The 25,747-nt window shown below is 43.5% G+C and overlaps 1 protein-coding gene across 4 annotated transcripts in view; it reads left to right on the plus strand.

Moving 5' to 3' along the window:
- Positions 1-25,747, plus strand: part of CHEK2 (checkpoint kinase 2) — a 260,226-nt gene that overhangs the window by 119,620 nt on the left and 114,859 nt on the right. For all 4 annotated transcript variants that reach the window (XM_078667290.1, XM_078667292.1, XM_078667289.1 and 1 more), the window contains 2 exons: positions 16,059-16,149; positions 21,967-22,075. In XM_078667290.1, coding sequence (XP_078523416.1) covers positions 16,059-16,149; positions 21,967-22,075 — 200 coding nt within the window. The remainder of the gene's footprint in view (positions 1-16,058; positions 16,150-21,966; positions 22,076-25,747) is intronic.

Raw genomic sequence — 25,747 nt, forward strand, 5'->3', positions numbered from 1 at the left:
CCTAGTTCCTCATGAAACACAAAGTTGGAAGTGGAGACTGGAACACACAGGAGCCGTTTATAAAACGAATTTTCTGTGGTCTGAAGTTGTTCCCCAGCCATGTAGCCCCAAAGCTCACTCCCGTATACTGCGGTTGCTACAGATTTTGCGTCATATATTTTAATCATAGCAGCCGTAGGCTTTTTACCAAGCTTTGAAGCGAAATTGAAAATGGAGGCATTAACCTTAGTCACATCACTTTTTTTCTTAGCAAGTTGCGGGGCCCAGGATAATTTGGAGTCAAAGAGTACTCCTCGATAGGAGAATGTATTAGAAAGTGGTATTACTGCCTTATCTAATTTGAAGGTGTATTGTCTCTTTGGCTGTTTCCCCACCTGCATAATGAAAGATTTAGAGTTGTTCACTAACAAATCTCTGTCTTCCATGAATTTTTTAAATGCATTAAGTAGCAATTGGAGGCCTTTTTCAGTTCTTGCTAACAGCACCGCATCATCTGCGTATAACAGAACGGGGATGCTTCTTTTCCCCACTCTTGGACTGTCTGATTTCACCTCCTGTAAAACGCCATCCAGCTCATTTATATAAAAATTAAAAAGGAAAGGGGCTAATATGCAGCCTTGCCGCACCCCCTTCCCGGTTCTAAAATCATCAGTTACTGACAGGTCTTGGCAATACCTTATATTTGCACTTGTGTTGCTATGGAGGTCAACCAGAAAATTTATGATGCCGCTGTCTACTCCCTTATCCCTCATGGACCCCCACAGCTTCCCCCTGTTGACACAGTCGAAAGCTGAGGATAGGTCCATGAAGGCCAGATGGACTGTGCCCTTTTGGGCAATAGTATATTTACTAAGTATTAGAAAGAGATTTAGACATTGAGTTGTGGTCGAGCGGCCGTTACAAAAACCATATTGGGTGATAGACATAATATTGTTGTCCCGTGTTCACTCGGAGAGTCGCCGCAATACAATTCTCCCCACTAATTTCGCCATGGAGTTAATCAGGGAGATAGGCCTGTAGCAAAGGGGGCTATCCCTGTCCCCCTTTTTTGAATATAGGCACAATGGTGGAGAGCCCCCATGATAACGGGCATCCAACTCTCGCGGCTGCGTTGATAACCGCCACAATAATCGGGGCCCAGAAATTAGGATCAGATTTGAAGAGATCCGGGGGTATCCCATCAGGGCCTGGTGATTTACCCACTGTGAGCCCCTCTATTCCCACCAAAACCTCTCCTATACTAACATTCAGGCAAGGACCCCCTTTGGTGCATTCAAAGGATACCGCATTAGTTTCACATCCCCCGTACAATTGTTTGAAATGTGCAACCCATTCCTCTTTTGTTATAACACATTCTAACCCCTCCCCTGAATCTTTCACCAGGAAGGGTTTCTTAAGCGCCGCCCAAAATCTAGCACGGTTTTTCAGTATTTGTGGTTCCAGGATCTCAGCCCAAGCCTCATTCTTCAGTACCTCCTTCCGTGAGGCAATGACTGATTTATACTCTTTTCGAGATCTCTGTACTAATTCCTTGTTTCTTGGTTTTAACGACAAGGACGCTCTGAGGTCACGAGCTGCTTTAGAGCATTCCTTATTAAACCACCTCGGGCCCTCCCTCCCTCTACTCTTTAAAGGTTCTGTCATTGAAATAGCTATTTTATCTGTTAAGCTCTGAAAATCAGACAGAACCTGAGTTGGATCAGAATCAACCTGAGTGCATCTAGCGATTATATCCCTACAGTTATTTTGGATGTTCTGGTATATGAGGTCCGGAGTGCACATGGACCATTTTAGGCGGCGTCTGCCATCAATTGCTGTTACCCTACCCTTAACCAGGTTACGACTTTCACTAGCCACCCAGGGCCCCCTTAAATGTATAGTCAAAGGGTTGTGATCGCTAAGTGGGTTATTGTCTATAGAAAACGAACGCACAAAGACCTGCATGAGCAAGGTTAACAGCATATAATCAATAAACGTCCCCTTCCCATGCCCTTTAAAAGTTGGGGTAAGAAAACGCTTTGAGGGGTCACGTAATGCCATTGCTATAGTGAGACCATGATCATTGAGAAGGTTATTAAAACAGACCCCCTCCACCGTGTGTTCCAGATGTAAACCATTTATTCTGGAACAGTGTAATTCCTGGAGGTTTTTCCCTAGGGGGTCACCACAAGGGTGAATATTAAAATCGCCCATGATCAACAAGTTATGTGAACAATCCCTCATTGAGGTGCCTATATAATCATTTAAAATTTCTAAGTTGCCGTAACTTGTAGCATTGTTAATAGAATTATAAAAATTGATCAAACCAACCTTACAATTGCCCGCAGATAAAACTAGACCTTGTATATGTGGAAAAGTAAATTTTGCCATGTTCTGTGTCCCTACGTGTCATCCATCATATGTTATCTGTGCATGATTAATATGCATATGTTATTCCCCATGTTCGATTAAAGACGCAATTATAGTTGTGTCCACCTTTAGTATGTCAGTTTCCAGTTCTCGTGAATACTACGAATATCAGGCCTATGTAAAGCTACGTTGCCACGTTTCTCAGTGTGCACGTTATTCCATTGTAAAGTCTCCGTTTCTAGGCCTCAAAAGGGCCTGGACACCAGATTCAGCTCCTGTCCCCTGAAGCCTCGCTGAGGAGCGATACAGCCCCCGCCTGTATCCTCGACCCTTCACTTACTTCCTGCCTCGCAGTGCCCGGTTCAGCCTGGCTCTGCCTCTGAGTCTGCCAAGAGTATGTTATGATTCGAGTTATCAGTACAGCCCTCCTTCTCTGCATTCCTAAAGCTACTGAATCGCATCAATAGTTTCCGTCATTGTCTAGCCTCTACGTCTCCATGTAAGAGAAATACTGCATTTAATGGTCATTTAATATTCTTCATCACGCACTACATGTAGAATAATGCATGCTCCAGTCTTAGAGTCTGTTCGCCTTTACCCCGATAACTTTTGGATTCTATCAACATGTTCTCTAAACATCAGATACTAGATACTGCTTAGGTACATGTCGCCCTGACTCTCCAGACTTCAGTCTCTGCTCCTAGCACAGAGTTCATAGCCCCCAGCTTCTCCTAGTAACACGTCATTGCCAGTTTGCGCGCACCATCAGGTTAGAGGTCCCGGCTCCTTAGGTAGCCCCCTCCATGGTTTCCACCCCATTCATGACATATTCTGTTACGTTTGCATCACATGTCTATGTATACGCCCTGTTACACCTCTTTTCACCCTTATCTTTCGCGACTGCTACGCGTCACGCCTATTGCTCCACCCACTGCTACGCCTATTGCAATGTAATGCTATGTGTTTGCGTTATGTATATATGCTCATGTATCTGTTATTAAACGGCACGCTAGCCTTCTTGTCCAGATCCTGGCAGCGCTGCCAGGGCTTGCCATCCTATTCCTGTGCAGGTTGTCCCGTTCCTGTCCTTATGCTGTATTAAACCTGCAAACTCCTACTACCTCGAATCTTGACTCTTATTTATTGAGCTATCTGTTATTCATTTATGCATTCAAAAAGAGAGGTATTATTTATTTATTTACCACATAATGGCGCCCGAATAGGGACTTGCCCTTTCCCCACGCGCCGGTGAAGCCACGCCGGCCCCCTGACCCTCTGCAGCCGTGACGGAACCATACCGTGCACGTGCAGATATTTCTGCTTCAAGTATCCCTCAGGCCCACGGAGGAGACGGAGGAGGCGGTCCATCATCCAGACGAGGCGGTGGAGGAACGCGGCGAGTCCCGACCAGAGCCCAAGCCGAGAGTCCAAGGTCCGAGGTATCCGGAGGTCCACCCGTAACTGAAGTCCGAAGTTCGTCGTCCGTCGTCGTAGCAGTCCAGTCCAGTCCGAGGCCTTCCGTTCTTGCTGCCCGGTGAGTACCGTTACTGGGGCAGTATCTAGACAGGGTCAATTTAATTGACTCTGGTCCGTGGGTTGGTGGTACACAGACCCACAAACGAAGTGTCCACTTCGGTGGATACGGGTCCTGACGTGTCTCTGTATGAGACCGGTAAGTTTCGTACTGTTTCAGCAGTACATCTAGTTTCTGTTCTAGTCAGTTCTGTTCTCGAGAAAATTCAGGTATTCTGTGTCCTGTATTCCAGGTTGTATTCTGTTCAAACTGTTATTCTAAATGTTCTTCATGTATTTTGATGTTGTGGTATGAGTGTGAAGTAGTTATCGTGTTTATTGTGTAATTACGTATTGTGTCTCAGTTACAGTTCAGTCATGCCCTTGTTTTCTAAGTTACGTCAGTTAAAAACTAGAAAGGGTCTGCTGGAAGCAGCAGTTCCTGTCCCGCCTAGGGACAGTCCAGGTCATTTTATGTATCAGAGGCATGGCATAAGTGCCATACTATATCTAGATTTATGGGTAGAGTATACCAAACAGTTAGAGGAAAAGTATAGATGGCCTGTGTCAGGCACATGGGATGCCGAGTGCATCATGAGAGTAGAAGAAGCATTATGGAAAAAGAAAGCCAGACAGTCACAGAAAGATGCCATCGAGTTATGGCGCAAAGAATCTCATAAAAGAACCGAAAAAGAAATCAGAAAGTCAGAATTAAGTAGAGAATCCTTGGAACGAGCCCAAGAAAGGGAATTAATCGAGATTGGTGAACGAGTTAAAACCGAACAGTCAGACAGACAGAGGCATGCTCTTATTAAGGGTATGTATCCTCTTCTTGCCGAGGGCCTGCCAAAAGCGACCCCGGAGGCATCCAGTAACTTTCCGCCACCATTAGTTCCGACCAAGCTACGTCACAAACAGACCGCAGCTGATATTTTCATTTCGTCCTATTTGGACGACACAGTCCCAGAATATGCAAATCCTGCTCGCGCTCCGCCAGTCCCTGTAAATCAGGCACTCCCCGTTTCTCCAGACACCGGGGTACCCCTTGCAGTACCTGTTACGGTCCCCCCGGTCCAGCCCGCCATACCAGTTCAGCCCGCATTTCAATTTCCTGCCACACTAGTACGAAGAGGATCAGTCGACGACTCTAGTTTAGGGGCCGCAGGAGGAGGTCCTCCTCAGACCCCGCCGCCACACAAGCGTTTAACGTCAGCCGAATTACATGCACAAGCGTCACAGCGTACGCCCAGACATCAGTCTGTAGCAGAAATAAGAAAAGCCCTTAATGAATGCGGCTATGATCCAGTCCCAGGCGAGGATAATATGGTTTTATATTCATTACGTGTAAGAAAGGTGGCCGAGTATCTAGTCACCCTACCGAATATGAAAGAAGATCTAGACAGAATATATCGTTTCATCCGTACAGGGGATGATCCAGAAAGCATTGGCGAAGTCATGTCTCAAAGGAAAGCCGAGATCCAGCTCATGATACTAAAGTTTTTGATTAATTGTTTAATAAGAGAACAAGATTACCCGTCCAAAGATCAAGCCGAAATGAGAACCCTGACAAAGTGGAGTGATAATATAGCCGAGGGTAAGCACAGGACCATCAGTGCTATGGAAAGTATGTACAAGAAAATCCGTAAAGAAATAATAAAGTTACACGAACAGCGTAAAGCAGCACAAGTAAGCGAGAAAGAAAGTAACTCTGATACTGAAGAGGTAGACGACGAGAATTCCGCCAGAATAGCGTATGTAGGAAAATCTAGATTTCCAGATCGCCATTTACGCCTAGAACACAAGTCAACTTTCCATCATCCAGCACCAGAACAAGGTTCTCTAGAACAAGTGTTTCAAGCTACCGATCACATTCTGAAATCACGAATCGGTTACAGTGAGTTAAGTACTATGCATGAACAAGAACTAGCCCGATCAGCAGTCCGATGGATTACTGATTCTACCACTTTTCCAGACGAAATAGTGGCACAAATGTTTCTGAAAATGCCCCCAGCCGAGCAACGACTGGTGGGTATGTATATGATCCAGCACCTCATTACATTGTATGAGGGTCAGCACTCTGATCCAGGCCCGTTACATGATATCCTGAACGAGTTACTCCAGTATAGATGGTAAGGTTTAGGTACCGACTTAATTAGTGTCATTCTAGAACAGCGTCACAAATATAGAACGTTTCTGAACCCGCATTTTGTTCATGTCTCACCCCCAGAAAGTAAACCATTTTACATGGAGAGACAGAATCCGTTACGAGAAGTCCACCCAGTTAGAGGAACGGGTGGCGAACTAGAACGAGTGTTTGTTTACACCCCGATCACAAAGATGGAACTCTTAGAGATGAAAAAATTAATCCCCTGTCATGATAAAGATCCAGCAGGGTTCCATCGAGAATTAAAAGACATGCTCCGTATGGGAGAATACACGTATCCAGATATAATTAAAATGTTAAAGGTTCTGCTGCCCGCAGGGGTGTATGAAAAGCTCAAGGAAAAAGAATGGGAGGTGGGAGAGAAAAAGATCGATTGGGCAGTTCTAGAAGCTGAAGATAAGGCACGAGTACCAGGTACCGGTCTTGGAGCGAAATGTAAAGAATTACCTGAATTATTGATTCAAGTTTTACCCAGATTGTTAACAACGAAAAAGGAAGACTGGGATGCAATCTCAGCCTGTAAACAGAAACAAGACGAAGACATTAGTGATTTTTATTCTAGATTTGAGAAATGTTTTAGCATCAACAGTGGCCTCAAGACAAGTAGTGAGTCATACCCTCACCTTTTTGTTACTAAATTAGTCGAGAACTCAAGTCCACAAATTAAGAATCGAGTTTTGAAAGTCGAAAGTACCTGGCAAGCTAATACCCCGTCCCAGATGTTACAGATGCTCCAATACCACCAGAATAGAATCAGAGAAGAGCAAGAACACGAGAGAAAACGTATGAAAGACACGAAAATGAAAGTACTAGTTGCACAATCTGTTCCTCAAGACAGTCAGAAGAGGGGTCCGAATCAAGCCAGTCATCCTGCAGCTCCCGTTAAAGGGAACTGCAATTATTGTAAACAGCCAGGTCATTTTATAAACGAGTGTGCAGTTCTGAAACACAACATAGCTACTGGTAAGACTAAAGAAAGACCACGTCCGCCTAGACAAGAACAAGTTTCACAGATTCCTCAGCCACAGAATGCACCACAGACAGTTACAGCACCGCAGCCCATCGCTGCAACACAGCACGTTACACAGCAGATGTACAAGTATGCACAGTCTGAGTATCCAGAGTATCAGCCATATTCATGAAACAGCCTAGAGAGGGAGGTAGGCTTGCCTCTCATCGAGATACCTGTAGATCAAGAAGGTCCCTATGTTCACAGTCAAGTATTAGGGAAAGACAGAAAGTTTCTGATTGATACAGGGGCAAGTAGGACCACTATAAGTCACGCCGAAGTTCCAGGGGCTCCGCTCTCAGGCTCAAGAAATGTTTCCCTTGGATTTTCAGGAAAACCCATTGTAAATGAAATATCAAAGCCAGTTACTCTAGAAGTAGGTCCATTGTCCCGTACTACTGATCTGTTACTTACTAAGTCATGTCCAGAGAATCTATTAGGTATTAAAACACTGAAAGAGTTAGGTGCAGTTATATGCTGTTCCCCAGAGGGAATACGTCTGTTCCTGCGTGACTTTAAGGGTCACTATGTATTACGAGATTTTGATCCCAGATTGTCCAATGTTCCGCAGCATCTATGGGCGCAAGGTCCAACTGATGTTGGTTATATGCAAATCACACCCCATCGTGTGACTCTCAAGCCAGGTGTAGTGTTACCACGAATCAGACAGTATAGATTGCCACCGGAGGCTGTAGCAGCCTTATCCAAAATTATTGACTAGCTCATCGCTCAAGGAGTGGTTGTAGAAACTGACTCCAATGTATGCAATTCTCCGATCATTCCAGTCATGAAACGTACTGATCCAAATGCACCCCCAGTATATCGATTAGTGATTGACCTACGAGAACTTAATAAATGTATTATTCCCCAGTACCCAGTTGTCCCAGATATCTCTTCCCTATTGACAGCCATTGATTCCGAAGCCACGTTCTTTACTGTAATCGACCTCAAGAATGCATTTTTTAGTGTTCCCATTCATCCAGACAGCCAGTTTCTTTTCGGATTCTGTTTAAATGGAAGGAGCTATATGTTCACACGAGCTCCTCAAGGTTTCACAGAAAGCCCTAGTATTTACAGTCAAGCACTTAAGAGACAACTAGACAACATTCACATGCCAACTGACACTGCCCTGCTCCAGTATGTCGATGATCTATTGATCACAGCCCGTTCTGAACGTGCTTGCGAGCGAGCATCCCTCACAGTTCTGTATTTCCTAGCCGAGATGGGGCACAAGGTGTCCCCTTCTAAGCTTCAATTCTGTGTCCAGCAAGTGGTCTACTTAGGACACTTACTGTCCAAGAGGGGTAGGCAGTTGACACCTGACCGTATCCAGTTAATAGCGAGTCTTCCTCAGCCCAAGACCCAGAAGGAGGTACGTGCTTTTATCGGCCTTACTTCTTATTGCCGACAATGGATTCCTCAGTATGCATTTCTAGCCAAGCCACTGATACAGTTAACGACACAGGAGGCAGCCGTATCGACTGTCCTCCCTTGGACATCTGAACATACACTCAGTTTCAATGAGTTAAAGAAAGCCCTATGTCAAGCTCCAGTTCTAGCTACACCAAACTACAGTAAGCCTTTTACACTTTTCGTCACAGAACGTGAAGGTACAGCATTATCTGTTCTCACACAAGATCAAGCAGGACAATACAAGCCTTGTGCTTATTTTTCGAGCACATTAGATCCTGTAGCCCAGGCTCTGCCTGCGTGCCTCAAGTCAGTTGCAGCCACAGCACTAGCTATCAGACAAAGTGATTCCATAGTATTAGGACACTCCCTGACAGTACAAGTTCCACACTCCGTGGAAGTTCTTTTAAACCGAACACAGACTCAGCACTTGACAATTGCACGTTTGACAGGTTATGAATTGACACTGTTCCAGCCACACATAGAAATCAGACGCTGCAACATCCTGAACCCTGCTACACTGTTACCATCAGTTACTTTAAGTCCGGACACACACGACTGTGTGGAAGTAGTCAACATTACGACAAAGCCAAGACAAGATCTGACAGATGTTCCGTTACCAGATCCCGACCTGACACTTTATGTGGATGGTTCATGTATGAGAACAAGTACAGGAGAACTAGTCTCCGCGTATGCAGTGACTACCGACACCGAAGTTATTAAGACACACCGTATTGACACCCTGTCCGCTCAAGCAGCAGAGCTAGTTGCTCTGACACAAGCCTGCATACACGCTAAGAACCGGAAAGTTAATGTTTACACAGATTCACGCTACGCATTTGGAGTCGTACACGACTTTGGAGTGCTCTGGCAGGAGAGAGGTTTCATGACTTCTCATGGAACCAAGATTCAGCATGGTCTCCTTATTCAAGCTCTGTTAGATGCAATACATTTACCGACATCCATTGCTATCATGAAATGCAAGGCACACACGAAAGTTACTGACATTATTTCCCAGGGTAATGATCTAGCAGATCGCACAGCCAAGCTTACAGCTCAGACTCCAGACATTCCAGTTAACATGACACACACTCCAGATCCGACTACATGTATGACAGTTAAGGACCCTACTCAAGATGTCATAGATATCCAGTTACATGCTACTCCCGAAGAAATCAAGAAATGGTCCGAACAAGGAGGGGTCCAGACAGATCAAGGATGGTTGACGAAAGGAAAAGCCACTTGGTTTCTCCCCGACTCTATGGTTCAAGTCATTATCAATACTGCACATAGTCCAGCACATTTAGGAGAAAAAGCTATGTTAGACAGTATCCAGAACATTTGGTTCAACAAGCATTTACGAGCTGCAGCCAAGCAGAAAGTCCGTACCTGTATGATATGTTGTCAGTTTAATCCAGGTAAAAGTGTCCCGGTGGAACAAGGTGGATTCCAACCTCCTGACCACCCTTTTGAAGTCCTCCAGATGGATTATATTCAGATGGAGCGATGTCGAGGTTTCAAGTATGTCCTTGTAGTTGTATGCGCTTTGTCCAGGTGGACAGAAGCATATCCAGTCCCAGATTACACAGCCGTGACCACTGCCAAGCAGTTGGTTCGTGAGTTCTTCCCCCGTTATGGACTCCCTAGGGTCGTATATTCTGATAACGGCCAGCCATTCTCCTCAGAGTTAATGAAGCATGTTTCCCTTTTGTTAGGGTACCAGTGGAAGTTCCATTGTGTACGCCACCCTGAAGCAGCAGGTCTCGTAGAGAGACATAACCAGACTCTGAAAATTCGCATCGCCAAAGTATGTAAAGAGAAAGGTGTGGACTGGCTAGTAGCTCTGCCAGTCGCTTTGTTCTATATGCGCATGGTCGCACATTCCAGATCAGGTCTGTCCCCGTATGAGGTCGTTTTCGGCCGCCCCCCTAACATGTGGGGTACACCCAGACCCCGAAGTATTACCGATGTTTCAAGTAATATGCTGACAGATTACCTAGCTTCCTTGATGTCTGCCCTCAACTCTTGTCGTTCACAGGTTGCCGCCGCATTTCCAGACAATACCGAGGTGGTACCGCATGAAATCGTTCCAGGATCCATGGTCCTGGTGCGAAATTTTGACCGCTCAAGTCCGCTAGAGCCTCGCTGGAAGGAGCCCCGACAGGTCCTCCTCGCCACCCGTACAGCCGTGAAGTTGGAGGGACGCAAAGGCTGGGTGCATCTTTCGCACGTAAAGAAATTTTATGGACTGAAACCCGTCTCAAAGAACATTTCCCAGGATTTGAAGGATTGCCAAAGTACTATTCTCAAGGACTGTCCCGCAAAGAACAATGATACTGCACCCTCCCTGTTAGAGAAAACTCCACAGCAGGAGTATAAGTTGAAACTCCGGTCTAGTAAAATAAGTCAGCCAGTTTGATTGTCTAAGTCCTCCCCTAGGTGAAACGGTTAGACTGTTTCTGACATGTATAAAATAGACCCCCATAGTGAGAGAGTTAGTCAAAACTCAATCCGATGTATCGTTTTTCTATGTTTCATATTATTTCTCAGCATTATGATTTCCTGCACCAGTTATGCATTTTACCTGTATTTTCCAGTTTCTCATGTAAATAAGTCTTCTAATGCTACAGTAGAACACACGTTTAGTGATCTGCCTCCTCATGAACTCTCTTACCGCCTCGCTATGCGAAATAATTCTTTCATCCGCATGTTACATTATTCACACCAGACCAGCAATGCCACTAATTGTTGGGTGTGTGGTCGACTCCCCCCTTTTCAGACACCGAAGGGAGTTCTGCCACTCTTTCCTTATCCTTTTTCACATAATGGTTCGTGTGGAGCATGGTCCACGTTAACGTCATCCTCAACAGATATGTCTTTTCTTAACAGTACATGTTTTCCAGACAAGCAAGGTCTCCCCCACAGAACCGGGTTAGATCTAGAAAATGAAGTGTATAATTTAGGTAATTATTCTTCGAATTTCATGGTCCTGAATGTTCAGTCTGATACTACTCCAGACTTACCTGCAATTTCAGTACTACCAGTCAAAGGCGAATTATGTGTCCGAAATAATGGTTCTACACACGTAGGACATAGTGATTGTACTACTATTGTCAAGTATAGTGACAGTGGGAAATCTATTTTCAAGGCTTCACGTCATTCTTATTTTATTTGTGGTCAGACCGCATATGTTCGTCTGCCCCTCGATTGGGAGGGAACCTGTTACATTGCCTTCCTACTGCCACCTGTTTTTCTAGCCCCACCCGACTACTATAGGAATTCCCACCTAGTACATACTAGACACAAGAGAAACCTCCCGATTGTCGATTATACTGAAACTGCTCTAGAACAATATATAGATATCAATAAAGGTGTCTTCCCTTATTTAGGTACAGTTGTGAATAGTAAGCTGATACGTAGGTTAACCAGAACCCTTGAAGCAGTAGTAATTGAGACTACTTCTGCTCTAAGTAATTTAACCGAAGAACAATCCTTTATGAGAATTGTCGTGCTCCAGAATCGTCTCGTCCTTGACGTCATATTGGCCGATAGGGGCGGGGCCTGTAGAGTCATCGGATCTAGTTGCTGCATTTTCATTCCAAATAACGCGCCGTCTGTTTATTCAGCTATAACCAGACTTCATAAAATTGCCCATCTGTTACACCAAAATCCAGGCACCTGGACATGGTCCGGTTGGTTCTGGAATATAATTTCCGCCTGGGGATGGAAAGTCTTGTCCTTTCTAGGTATTGCAGTAGCGATCATATTTAGCTGCTGCCTCTGTATACAATGTGGCCCTGCGATTTGCGGCATTTGTGCTACATCTTGTATTCCTAGTCCCAAGCCCCGTTCTAAATCCCGTTCCAAGAAAATTCGAGACGAGCAAATGATACTGTATGAAATGATAGATGGTATCATGAATATTGATGTTTCCTGATGGAAACGTAGTGACAAGGAGGGAATGTGGAAAAGTAAATTTTGCCATGTTCTGTGTCCCTACGTGTCATCCATCATATGTTATCTGTGCATGATTAATATGCATATGTTATTCCCCATGTTCGATTAAAGACGCAATTATAGTTGTGTCCACCTTTAGTATGTCAGTTTCCAGTTCTCGTGAATACTACGAATATCAGGCCTATGTAAAGCTACGTTGCCACGTTTCTCAGTGTGCACGTTATTCCATTGTAAAGTCTCCGTTTCTAGGCCTCAAAAGGGCCTGGACACCAGATTCAGCTCCTGTCCCCTGAAGCCTCGCTGAGGAGCGATACAGGCCCCGCCTGTATCCTCGACCCTTCACTTACTTCCTGCCTCGCAGTGCCCGGTTCAGCCTGGCTCTGCCTCTGAGTCTGCCAAGAGTATGTTATGATTCGAGTTATCAGTACAGCCCTCCTTCTCTGCATTCCTAAAGCTACTGAATCGCATCAATAGTTTCCGTCATTGTCTAGCCTCTACGTCTCCATGTAAGAGAAATACTGCATTTAATGGTCATTTAATATTCTTCATCACGCACTACATGTAGAATAATGCATGCTCCAGTCTTAGAGTCTGTTCGCCTTTACCCCGATAACTTTTGGATTCTATCAACATGTTCTCTAAACATCAGATACTAGATACTGCTTAGGTACATGTCGCCCTGACTCTCCAGACTTCAGTCTCTGCTCCTAGCACAGAGTTCATAGCCCCCAGCTTCTCCTAGTAACACGTCATTGCCAGTTTGCGCGCACCATCAGGTTAGAGGTCCCGGCTCCTTAGGTAGCCCCCTCCATGGTTTCCACCCCATTCATGACATATTCTGTTACGTTTGCATCACATGTCTATGTATACGCCCTGTTACACCTCTTTTCACCCTTATCTTTCGCGACTGCTACGCGTCACGCCTATTGCTCCACCCACTGCTACGCCTATTGCAATGTAATGCTATGTGTTTGCGTTATGTATATATGCTCATGTATCTGTTATTAAACGGCACGCTAGCCTTCTTGTCCAGATCCTGGCAGCGCTGCCAGGGCTTGCCATCCTATTCCTGTGCAGGTTGTCCCGTTCCTGTCCTTATGCTGTATTAAACCTGCAAACTCCTACTACCTCGAATCTTGACTCTTATTTATTGAGCTATCTGTTATTCATTTATGCATTCAAAAAGAGAGGTATTATTTATTTATTTACCACATAAACCAAGATTGCTTGAAGGCCTACTAACAATTGTACATTTCAGAGCTACCGATATAAACATTACCATACCACCCTTTGGTCTTCCCCGGTTTGCTGATACAGCAGGTACAAAGTATGCCTTATAACCTTCAATGTACATGTCACATTTTACTGACCAAGTCTCTTGTAGGCAGATGATCTGAAAGCCCCTAATGTATGATAGCCAGCTTTCATCTTGCATTTTATTTTCTAAGCCCGCCACATTCCAACATATGACATTATTTTTTTTGTATTGTTGGTGAAATCACCTCTATCTGTTGTGCTGCAGGAGGCTGTACGGTACTCTGACTCTCCGAGACCCTCAGTCAGTCGCAGGCGTCCAGCCCTGAAAACATTTCGAAGCGATTATGTATGGGAACATTGTACCCTCTCAAATTCTGGTTGTCAGCAATCAGATTTACTATCGGTGTCTGCCAGCCATTAGAATTTACTGCCAGTGACTGCCAACCATTCAGCCCATTGATATTATTGTTATGCATATATGGTGCTACCGGACTTGGGGTCTGAGCATGTGATATAGGCCTATACCCGCGAGGATTTTTAGGCGAATTTGTGGTCGGGTTCTGGTCAGGCGCATAGAAGTATCCCAGGGGGCGCACACAGACACTGTTTGCATTGTAAACCAGTGAGGATGCGCGCAGTAAGACTGTTGCGACATGTTGGGGGTGCTGGAAGTTAACAACCACGCAGTCCCCCGTGGTCGCTTTCCTCGAAGGGCCAACCCAATTGACCCTTTCAGTAGATATGATTTGGTCATAGTAGTGAGATGGGTAACCACAGTTTTTATTTAGCCACGCCACCGTTTTATTTTTTAGGGAGTCATAAGATTCTCCATGTGGTTGGGCTGGTACTTCCTCATAACGTGGAACATTGGTTAGCACCACCACATATGGCACACAATCAGGGGGGAGATTTACATTCCTGAGTCTAGCCCTCTGTGGGGCCACTGCACGAGTACCTAGGGATACAGGGGCCTGTTGAATTGGGTGGTTTACTGGAGCTGTAGATGACACAGTCCCAGCGCCAACCGAACTTTGAGGATTTGGCTGCTGCTGCTGCTGCACACTCTGTCCCCTGGCTGCATTCTCCTTCCCATCCCTAACAGGGATAATTTTTGGGGCTGTAACTCCTGGGGCGGGGGTCAAATGTGCCGCCACCAAACTGCCCAGTCTTTTTACCTCAGAAGCTACAATGTCCAATCTGGACATTATTGGGCTGATTAAATCTGAAATTTTGGCCTCCAGCTTTCCTACTATTGTGTTTATTAATGCTTCTAAGTTGGAGTCAGACAAGATCACGCTTCCCTCATTATTACTGCCCTCTTGGTTAGTTTCTTCTGGGCCCTGGTTGCTTGCGCTGTTAGCGTTCGTGGCTTTGGAGTTATTGGGTGGATTGGTGTGAGATTTAGTTTTTAGAGATTTCCCCCCACGCCTCCCCTGATTCTTTCTGCACTTCCTCACTGGTCTTTGTGTAGAAGGGGCCTCTAATGACACTTCCGCTGCTGAATCTTCCTCCGAAGTGTTAAGCAGGTCCACAGGCTTCTCAGAGTGTACCTGTGCCTGTATCGCTATGCTGGGTCCCTCTATACTATGCGGGGCATGTTCTAGAGTGCCTTCTAATCCTTCTGCAGTTTCATTGTGCACGATATCCATGACAGGGGGAAAACTTTTACTGCCTAATGATGCCCTACGTTCCTTATTTATTAGCGTAACTTTTTTTACCAGGAAATTATCTATGGTGCGTAGGCCAGATGTCGATGGGTCCGTAGTTATTGTGGGCATGTTAGCAGGTAATGAGAAGGCTATATTACCTCAATGTAATGCAACAGTTTCCCTACAGTACAGAGATAAAATAAAGTACAATATGAGCAGTTCAATGTCTCACTTGAATGTTCTAGGTCCTTGAGTTGGAACCAGGGGCCGTGGCCCGACCCGTCCACTGAGGGCCACAGAGGGCCCGCCCTTTGCCCGGGCTTCGCTCGGGCGCTCCCGCGCGGCGAGAGGCACTCCGCAGTTAAATCGCACCTCCGGGCGCTGGCGATGACGCTCCAGTTGCGCCGCTTGCCTCCGGGGCACCTGGGATGTGTAGTCCCTCAGGGAACCTCAGGGAGCCTCGCTAGTCCAGCCGTTGCCCTCACGGCGCTTGGAGAGTGAGGATTGCACCACGGACTGCCGTTCCCCTCACGGCGTGTGTGTCTGCCCAATTAGTCACTGAGCTTTCTTTCCTCTTATTGTCAGAGGGGGCGAAATTGTACATAGATTTGAAAGGCATCCTTAGATTAACAGTACAATGCATGTTTTTATACTGATTTTATACCCTCAACAGATACTTGATGAGATGCTTGAAATATGTTGTAGTACACCATTATAAAAGTTCAAATCATTAACGTATTTTTCTCCTTAGTTTTTATTTTCTCAGATTTAATGGTGGATGATCAGTCTGGCTATCCTCAAGGATTCCGAGAAAAATTCATCATGTCAAAAACTATTGGAAGGTAAATAGTGTGTTGCTTTAAAATGATAAAAACTGTTTGTCTGTCAAGTGACTGGAGTCGCGTTGTGTGTCAGCAGCAGATGAGAGCCACGGTTGTGCCACCATAATCAGTTTGAAATTTGGAAATGTATGCTGGAAGGGTATTGTCTGGCGAGATAATGAAAGTAGAAACGTATGGCCAGTGCAGTGACTTCAGCAGTATGTGATAATGATACTTGACCATTCCAGGCACTCAATATAATACATAGGTATCTTTTGCAAAAATGTATTCGGTGATTGTAATCCAATGTCTCACATCAGCAACATTGTCAAATTTATTACTGCATGAAGTACCAGGGCAGAAATTTGTAAGATCTTCGGAAAGCAGTTTCTAATGACTGCTTGTCTGAATAAAATGTACGTACAAGTGGTACTCCATCAGACTGAGATCGCAAAATTGCCCTTTTATTAATTACTGCTGAGAGCATGTTGAAACATCTACTTTTGTCTGCACAGCATATAACAGACCTAGGAGGCCTTGGAAAAGGCCAATTTGCACTAATTTGGGCACAAGACACTTAAGACTTCGGACATTTCAATGTCCGATTGTAGCATTTCGACGGCTTCAAGCCTTTGGTTCTATGTCCTAGCCGTTTGGCATATAAGGAAATCCCTGGGGGTTTTGCTGTAGCAGTTTATCGTTTTTACTGATCTACACATAGTTGGTTTATACAGTTACGACAAAATGTTTGTGCGTTTTGCTCGCTCTGTTGCACACTAAATCCTGCACCCATGAGAAATGTAGTGATTCTATTTGCTGCCGTGCTCTGCTCTGTTTTTATATAATAATTATATGATTGTTTTAACCCCTTCGCGGTGCTTGTGACAAGCTTGGCTCAGCATGCAGCACGGTGGCGCTGTGCTCATACCGAGCTGAGCTCGTCATGACTCCGCCCACTCAGTGGAACGCCCCGCCACGGAGGGGAATTATCCCCGTGTGGGTGTTCCGCGGCAGTCATGACGAGCTCAGCTCGTCATGAGCACCGAATGTGTTAAGTTTCTTTTTTACTGTATGTTTTAATGGCTTGATCCCAAAATAAACATTTTGATAATGATGACCAATAACCTAATTCCGCTGACATACTTATGCAGAAAATACGGAACAATGTACATACATGGAGATTTTGAGTTTGGGGTACTCAAAAGCTTGAGTACTGATGTTGCGAGCGTTCTTTCCCATTCAAGTTAGGAGAGTACTTGCATAAGACAGTTCAAGTACTGCTAGATGGAATGACGCCAGGATTGGTTTGCAGACAGAAGCCACTGCCTATTGAGTACTTTTTTAAATTCAAAACTCACCAGCAGTTTTTAAAAAATATTTACAAAAGTGCAGTTAAAGTATAGATATTTGACAGTTGGCTAGTTTGTTTACATAGCATACATGCATTGAGAGATCAAACGCAGCATGGCCAAAAACCACGTAAAGGGGTGGCCCAGGACATACCCCACGGAGGAGAATATCCCATAATCTGCTTTAAATATTTTTAAACACGTTCCATGTGCTCATATTCCACATCCTTTCTATAGTAAGAGTTGAAGCATGTATCCTACTCCTCCTTTTCACCATGTTTTTTAATTTTTTTAATAGCATTTGGCTCCGTTTGACGAATCGGCATGACCCTTTCCAAAAAAGGGTCTTCTCTATCTCTGCTCCTTGCTGTAAAGTGTTTGGGTAATCCATCAAGCATGGGTTGAAAAAAATGGGGGGGCCAAAACGCGTTTTCCCTATGAATTTTTCCATAGGAAACCTAGATGATGGTCCATAAAGCTTTTACTGATGTGGTGTAAATCCGTTCAGTAGTCTTTGAGCAATTAATGCTAAATAATTTATGGTTCAGCACGCAGAGGGTCTGCGGAACCAATCGATCTCATGCTGAGATCTGAGGGATACCACCACATCAACAAGGATATGACGGCAGCCATCTCTGGACTCAGTCCTGAATCCTAAAAAAAGTTAAAAAAAACAAAGACATAACTGATTTCCTGCTCGCATGAACCAAATGGGCATTGCGATGTGGATGAAGACTAAACAATTGCAAAGCTGCTCTTAGTCACATTGTTGCTATCCCTATCCTCAGCTAGCTATCTTCCTATATTAGCTAAACCCAAGTGAGTTTCATCTGCAGTACCTGCCAGTGTGGCTCCTGCAGAAATTGCACCTTCAGTACTATAGTACTATCAGGGAGCCCTGGAATAAACAGTATATTAATTGTGAAACCTATATATCAGGGAATCTGGGTGTGGGGTTACTTACATATATTGACCCCTTGGATTAATCCCTTGATGCCTAGGAGAATAGATATCTGTAACTATAATTTATCCTTCTTTTACTTCTCCTTATATAAGCCTTGAGTGCAACTTGAAAACCTATTATCTTGCAGTTTTTGGGACAGTGGACTTTGCACCTATTGATCTATCCTCACCAGTGGAGAACTGTTTTGCGCCATTACTGTTCCTCCTACTTGTACGTGACTAGTGGTGCCTTGGCAAACTTTTTCACTGTGAGGGGTTTGGGGGGAGGGAGGGGGGTTAATTTGCTGCTTTAAATGAGAATTTTAATGTGAGAAGAATGGCTATATTTAGTGTTAATAAAAAAGATTTGACCTACTATTACAACATTGTGTTTACTGGTAATTATACATTATACTTTGACTATTTATACAGATTTCCAACATGTTCCGTGTTTTGCGTCTTGTGCAATTGATACCGGCTTCCTGCTAAATCCAATCCTCTGAAATAGACCCTATTTCATACATTATGGATCGGATCCAATTTTATTTACTGGTACAACGCATATTGTGATTTCAGGAGGGATGGCTTTTAATCTGAAGATTCTGAATTGGTAGCACAGTTTGATATAGCATGCCTTTACTAAGATGATGCTAGTGGGCAGTTACTAGGCCTAATTAAACAATTAAATATGTAATGCCCCTCTACGTCAAAGAATGTTTTCATCCCTACAACTTGCTTCTGAGATCAGTTGTCAACGTATACTGCTTTCTCAAGCTTTTCCTTATCTAGTATGTTCATGTCTGCCTCCATTACTGATGATGTTACATTCACATATCAACCTGTGGGCAGCAACTTCAGACCTCAGTGACGCCTCCGTGGTAGTCATGCGACTTGTAACAAGGTTAGTTCAACACTGAAGTGGTTCAGGCCTGTTTCTCTAATCAAGTTTTCCACATCAGACTGTCAATCTAGTCCCATCAGTGGACACAGCCTGCTGTTTGACTTCAAATACAGGGCACCCCACTCCTCTTTTTGCTTTTACCCATCCAGCAACTGGATTACAGAGGATCGGTGAGCTTTGACCGGAGTTTTTTTCTGTTTTTTTGGGGGGGGGGTAAGGATATTTCTTTGCTGTCTTCATTGGGGCCAGCCTAGGCATTTATCCAAAGGGCATATCGTTTTACTGCATCTACTTGCCCGATTTGGCCCGTTTCGAGCTCTGTAGATACTGAGAAAATAAAGATTAGCCTCTCATTACAATTTTTCTTCTCGTGTTTTCAGATGACCACTTCTCCTGTTACTACAGAGCTTGGCAGAAACAACTTTCTTCAGAAACATTTGCCTGAACATAAACATGGAGTCCATCTGGACAATCTAATTCAGTATCTTGCTCCAAACCCTGCATTTCTTCTAGAAAACTTTCTCTTCAGGCAGCTCTATCAAATCCTAAAATGCCCCAGCTCATACACTTAATATCTCTGATCGAATCAGAGCACACAAACACGATTTATTGTTTTCCACAGATATTGGCTTTCTCGCTTCTATCCCATGATGTCTTGATTAAATATTGCCCACAGGATGTTATATTCTTCATTTAAACCATGTGTCTAAATCTGGAGAGATGTGGGCATACATTTCTGAAGAATGCTATGCATGTGCACGGTTGCCTTATTTTTCTTAAACGTAAATTACCTTTTCAATTTAATCTGTTACACTTATTTGTTAGATCACCAAGTGGCTGTTTTAATTTAGTAAATGTGTTCTCCTGACTTCTGTTCTTCTGTGTCGCTAGTGTTTTCTTTCAGCGTTTTCTTCGAAGATTTCAAACATGGTGGGAAATTAATACCTTAAGGCCTTTAATATACCAATAACTAGTTACCCTAACCACTAGTAATAAAGGTAACCTGTTGCTCCCCGAGACGAATTCTGTATCCAATTAAGTACAAATATTTTAGGCAGTCCATTGTTTGGTTTCGTTCTGTAATGTTTCATAAGTGTTCTGCCGAGCCGGACAGCCTAAAATTCAAGTTTTAACAATATACTAAGTTTCTCCCCCTCCCCCCCCCCCCCCCCCCCCCCCCCCCGCAAGAAAAACTTACTTCGACTGACCAAGCCTCGGTGGTACTGGGGACTAGAATTTCATGTTATCCGTCTAGCATGTCATTGTACTATCTGTTGCTGACAAAGTAGGCCCTATTCAAATGAAATGTTCGAATCCTATGAGATTCTAAAAGACCTATATTGTACAGGAAAACTAGAGGAAAAATGGAATTGCTCCTTCCAGTTCTTCTTTGATTAGTCACTAAATCTGCTAACTATTCACATTAGGCTGCTGTGATTTCTATCCGCTCAAAAATGTTAATCGGTACTATAGGTCGGGCATAAATTCTCCCTCCCCCCCCCCCCCCCCCCCTCCCTTGCTTTCCTCCACCTTGTCAATAACACCTAACTGTATCTAAAGGTGTTGCATCATTCTGCTGTCCTCTCCTTTCTGATTTAACTCTTCATGTTTGAGGCTTCAGCGGTGATGTCCTGCTTCTAGCTGCTTCGGAGTTAGGGAAACATGGAAATGATTTATTAATTCTCAGACAGAAGTGAGGCCAGAATTTGCTACAAGTTATTATAAAGCCTTTTACTTGAAAGTTACCAGTGTCTACGCAATATTTACAAAGCAGAATTGGGGCTTGACAAATAATCTTGTTAGCAAGGACCATTTCACATTTTCAGGATACTTTTAAATGGATCTCATTGACACAGTTCATGGATATGAGGTCTGATAATTACACTAAATGTGCCATAGTACTGCCTGACTTTGCAATCAGCCGAGCACAAACACAATTCGTGACCTCAAGAGACTGTCTATACATGGCTGCACATTTTTTGATTTGATTTATACAGAATTTGACTGCAGCCTTCTGTTTCAGGGGCAAGTGCACTTGAATGCAGAGAGACTGAAGAAACACATCTCCTTTCTTTGGGTGTCTTGTCTTGTGACAGCCCCACATTGGGGAAGCATTCTCATGTATTCCATAATGTGTAGGCTCGAATGTCTTCGGCTATAAGGTCGGTCCTTATCTGAATTCAGACTTTCTTCTTATATGGAGCCTAAACTTTAGTTGGATATTTTTTACAATGATTGCATACTTGAGCTTGCACGTAGCTTTGAAGCAGCCTTAGCATCATTGTTTTCAATTGTGTTATAAATTCTGCTCTGCTCCGTGGACCAATCTTTACATATATACAAATTCATAGAATTACTAAAATGTTATCAAGCTAGACAGAGTTGTAATCTCAAATTGAATTCCCGTTTTATTAGAATGAAGGAAGGCAGTGGTGGACGGTTTCTTAAATTAGGAACACTTTCAGGTAAATCATGAAAAACGTGCACACATTAGACTCTTTGACAAGTACGTTTTCCCCATTTTTCTGTGCACAGTTTAAAGATTAAATAAAACTCAATTAGTTATAATAAGTGATTAAAGTTATTTGTGTATTGAGACTAGAAATGGCACCCTTTTACAGACTTGACACTCCATTTTTGCATTAGTGGTGCCTGCGGAGAGGTAAAGTTGGCCTTTGAGAAGTCGACGTGTAAGAAAGTTGCTGTAAAGATCATCAATAGACGGAAATTTAGGCTAAGCGGTTCAAGAGAGACTGTAAGTATACCCCTATTTGTTGTACCGTTTATCATTTAAAGAGAAGTTCAAAGATCTATCGCAAACAATAGACCAAGTTATTTTTGCCTTTTACCGAGCTTTAATTGCATTCTTGAGAGAAGTGTGTAACCTACTAGCTGTTACTGCCCTACAGTAGGGTTAAACTATGAAACAATCCCTTCGATTACTGAGCTTACTATCCCATTGTCATAAGGTGGGTGAGGGAGATTGACCATTCCAAGATGGAGACGGTACATTACTAGTTTTGTTAATTATCGAAATCCTTGATTCTGCCTATATTACCAGGTTGCATTTACCAATTAAAATTTCTTTTTAGCATATTGAGGAGCCAGCTTGCATAGGAGCTTCTATCTCATCGCTTATGTTTGTATTTGCCTGTAAGTTTGTTTCTCTATTGCTTGTGTTTTTTGGCCCGGTTTTTCCCAGAAATGTATCTGTAAAGTTCAAGTACTGTATCCTGTTACAGATTACAGTGTTTTTCTCTTCATTAAGTATTACAAATCACTTCCTCTCAGCTATGTCTAGAGCTGTGGTTTAGATTTGTTTGAGTAACATGTTCTTCTTTTGCTCACATCCAGTAGAGTTACTTGATTGGCAGGGACACTGAGATGCTCGCTATGGATCTCGATTGCAGACTCCTCACGTTCAGGAATGGAAGAGAGTATAATGATGCCTTTGCTGACCGAGTAACTCAACTCAGTGAAATATGTTATCCACTCTGAGTTGAACACCACTGCCTCCTTTGGCAGAACAGTTGTTACCAATGCGTTGCTTCTGTGCCATGTGTGGAGGAGCTCCATTGGCTTCTCGAGTGCCACAGCTCACTCCCTTGGCTTCTCTGGGTCCGTGCAGCAGTATCGCCAGTAGTTTTGCATCTTTCAAGCCTTTGGTCGAGACTTGGCACAAAAACTGTGCTAAGGTCTACCTCCGCAATAACATACTCTCCAGACCTTTCAAGGTACGTAATCCAGCCAACATCATCTAGACCCTCAGGAGCAACGTACTGTTCAGTCCCTCTCCTGCTGCCAAACCACTTTAGCATGCTTTTAGTGGCACATGGCCATCCTGTTGGAGGTAGGATAATGTACTATTTTCATGATGGTGATAACCCCAGCTGATTGTGTGAGTAAGTTGTAAGCGCTATCTGTCCAGCAACCATATAATAAATTTTTTCTGGTCATGGTAAAACTGTTGGTACGTACTAGAGTGAGAGGCCTGCCCACGGTTGTGACAACTCTCTACCAGTTTTTTTTTTGCCTCCAACTCATCCCTCTGAAGAGGATAAGAGTCTTGTTTTGGTTCCCAAAAAGCTTTGAGCATTTACATTGATCACACTACTAAGGAACATTGGGTGGACGTTCAGCTCTTTCTGTGGCTTGCAGGTGTAAAGCAGGGTAGGGCAGTGCAGAAGAGAATCATTTCAAGGTTGATGGTCTCCTGCATCAAAATCGGCTATGCATTCGCCAAGAATCCCCAGAAGGACTCATCCAATCAGTGCTAAGCTTACACCTGCAACATGGGCGTCAGTTGACCAAATCATAAAGCACTACTGCCTTGATAGCCAGGTCCGGCGAGAGGGACACGCTTCCCATTTTGTTCTGCAGGACTTTTTTGTCTGAGACATTCCACAGATCTGCCCTGCGCCCCTCCCTCTACCTTTGGTGGTAATTCTCTGGTATATATTCACAAGGTGAAGCATAGACGGCTAGAAGTATACATCAGAACAAGTTATTTACCTTGGGAAACATTCTTTCTGGTGGATACTCAGACTCGCTACTCATGGATCACTGTCTGAAAGTAAGCAGAGCTGGTTACTCCTCTTTTAAAGGCTGCAATTCTGACATTGTGGTTAATGAGAAGATGAAACTGTTTGGAGCCGTATTAGATTTGAGAATGCCCCTGAATAAGTTAATTGAATATCCTGATCTCCTTGTCTCAGTATAATCTGAAGATTATGTTATCCTCTCGGAAACAGACAGGGCACAGTGACCAGGTCATCATTGGTTAAAAATACAATTTGGAAGTGCTTTGCTTGCCGGAACGTCTAATGTGAATATAAAATTTCGGGTTTTATAGACCGCAGCAGCTACATCAGTGGTCATTTTACACGGTTATGTGACACAGAATCTACAGAACTTAAATTTGACCACTGTTTAAAAAAAATTACAAAAATAAAAGCTCATTGTGTCCCCAAAAAGTGTTTGTTATAAAAAAAAAAGGTCCACCAGGAGTTCTTTCCCAAGGATTATATGTTTTGCCTGAAATAAGCTCCCATATACATTAGTTACCTTTGGCAAGCAGCACTACAATTAACCCCTTGTTGTTTTAGGGCTTTGTGCTACCCTCAACTTCCTGTGGCTGTTTGGTTGGAGTTTAGTGCTTTGTGTGCTATGTTAACAACTTTGAAAGAATGCACCAAAGAAACAACCTTTGCAGATATGTGCTGTATAAGAAGCTTTAATAAATGAAGGAGACATTTGTAGTGCCATTCCTATTTTAAGGTGAAGCATATGATTAGTGAAGTACCATAAACCACCAAAAAATGTCGAAGTTTCTTTTTATATGGAAGAAAGGCTAGGGTGAGACGTTACTTTCTCAGGTTACTTAATCTAGCATTCCTCGGAAAAATGTGGTAGTAAGTAACTATTACCATAGGATGAACAGAAACCTTTAGGTAGCTGCACTTCTACACAATGGAGTGGCAGACCCCAAATGGTCTTTGTTGGAACCATAAGCAGTAGCTCATATAAAGTAACCTATCATTGGCACCTACAAGTGTGATCTTGAGAAATAAGATGAACATTTTCGAATCACACTGACAAGTACCAAACTTCCAATATATTTAAAGAAAATAGCTGCTGTGTTGGATTGTCCTCTACCTACATCTTTCAAAGTGACAGTGTTTTTCCAGCATTGAGTCTTATATAGATTAACATGTTTGAATTATTCCATGTCACCAGGCCGGACATCCTCTGTTTAAAATGCTAAAGGCATTCATTTCACATTGCAGTTTGCACAGTGTATCCAGGTCATTCTATTACCAGGAGACAGCCAATAAGGAAGAGAGCATTTGATCACCACATGCGTTCGAGGCTTCCAGGTCTTGGATTTTCTACAGCAATATGAGTGAAAGGGAATCCTCCAGAACTGTACTCTGAATCAAGAAATCTTCAACTTTTAACTTTATTATTTTGGAATGAATTCTTATTAAAGCAATGAAATTTGGCTCTTCCATATATGTGACTTATACGGTAAATTTTCCGGGTATTCTATTAACTGAGCTAAATCAATCCTCTATATCTTGCACAGTCCTCCACCACAGCTACCAAAGGTATGCACTATACAGATTACCATTGGCTTCTTTAGGTATTTTGGAATATATATCACCTTACGGCCCGAAGAATTTATGGCAAAAAACCTTATCGCGCCCCAACAAAGACTTCGTCAAGACTCAAAGCATTGGCGTTCCCTGCCACTAACGCTGCTCGGCAGGGCAGCACTTTTCAAGATGATGGCACTCCCCAGATTTGTATATGCCCTTCAATACACACCATTCATGGTCCCTATGTCTTATTTCAAGACGATTGAAGCAGAAGTGACTACCCTGTTTTGGAATGGCAAACCGGCCTGAATTGCCATGAAAAAATTAAT

The sequence above is a fragment of the Lissotriton helveticus genome, chromosome 11, assembly GCF_964261635.1.
Source record: "Lissotriton helveticus chromosome 11, aLisHel1.1, whole genome shotgun sequence".
Taxonomy (NCBI): domain Eukaryota; kingdom Metazoa; phylum Chordata; class Amphibia; order Caudata; family Salamandridae; genus Lissotriton; species Lissotriton helveticus.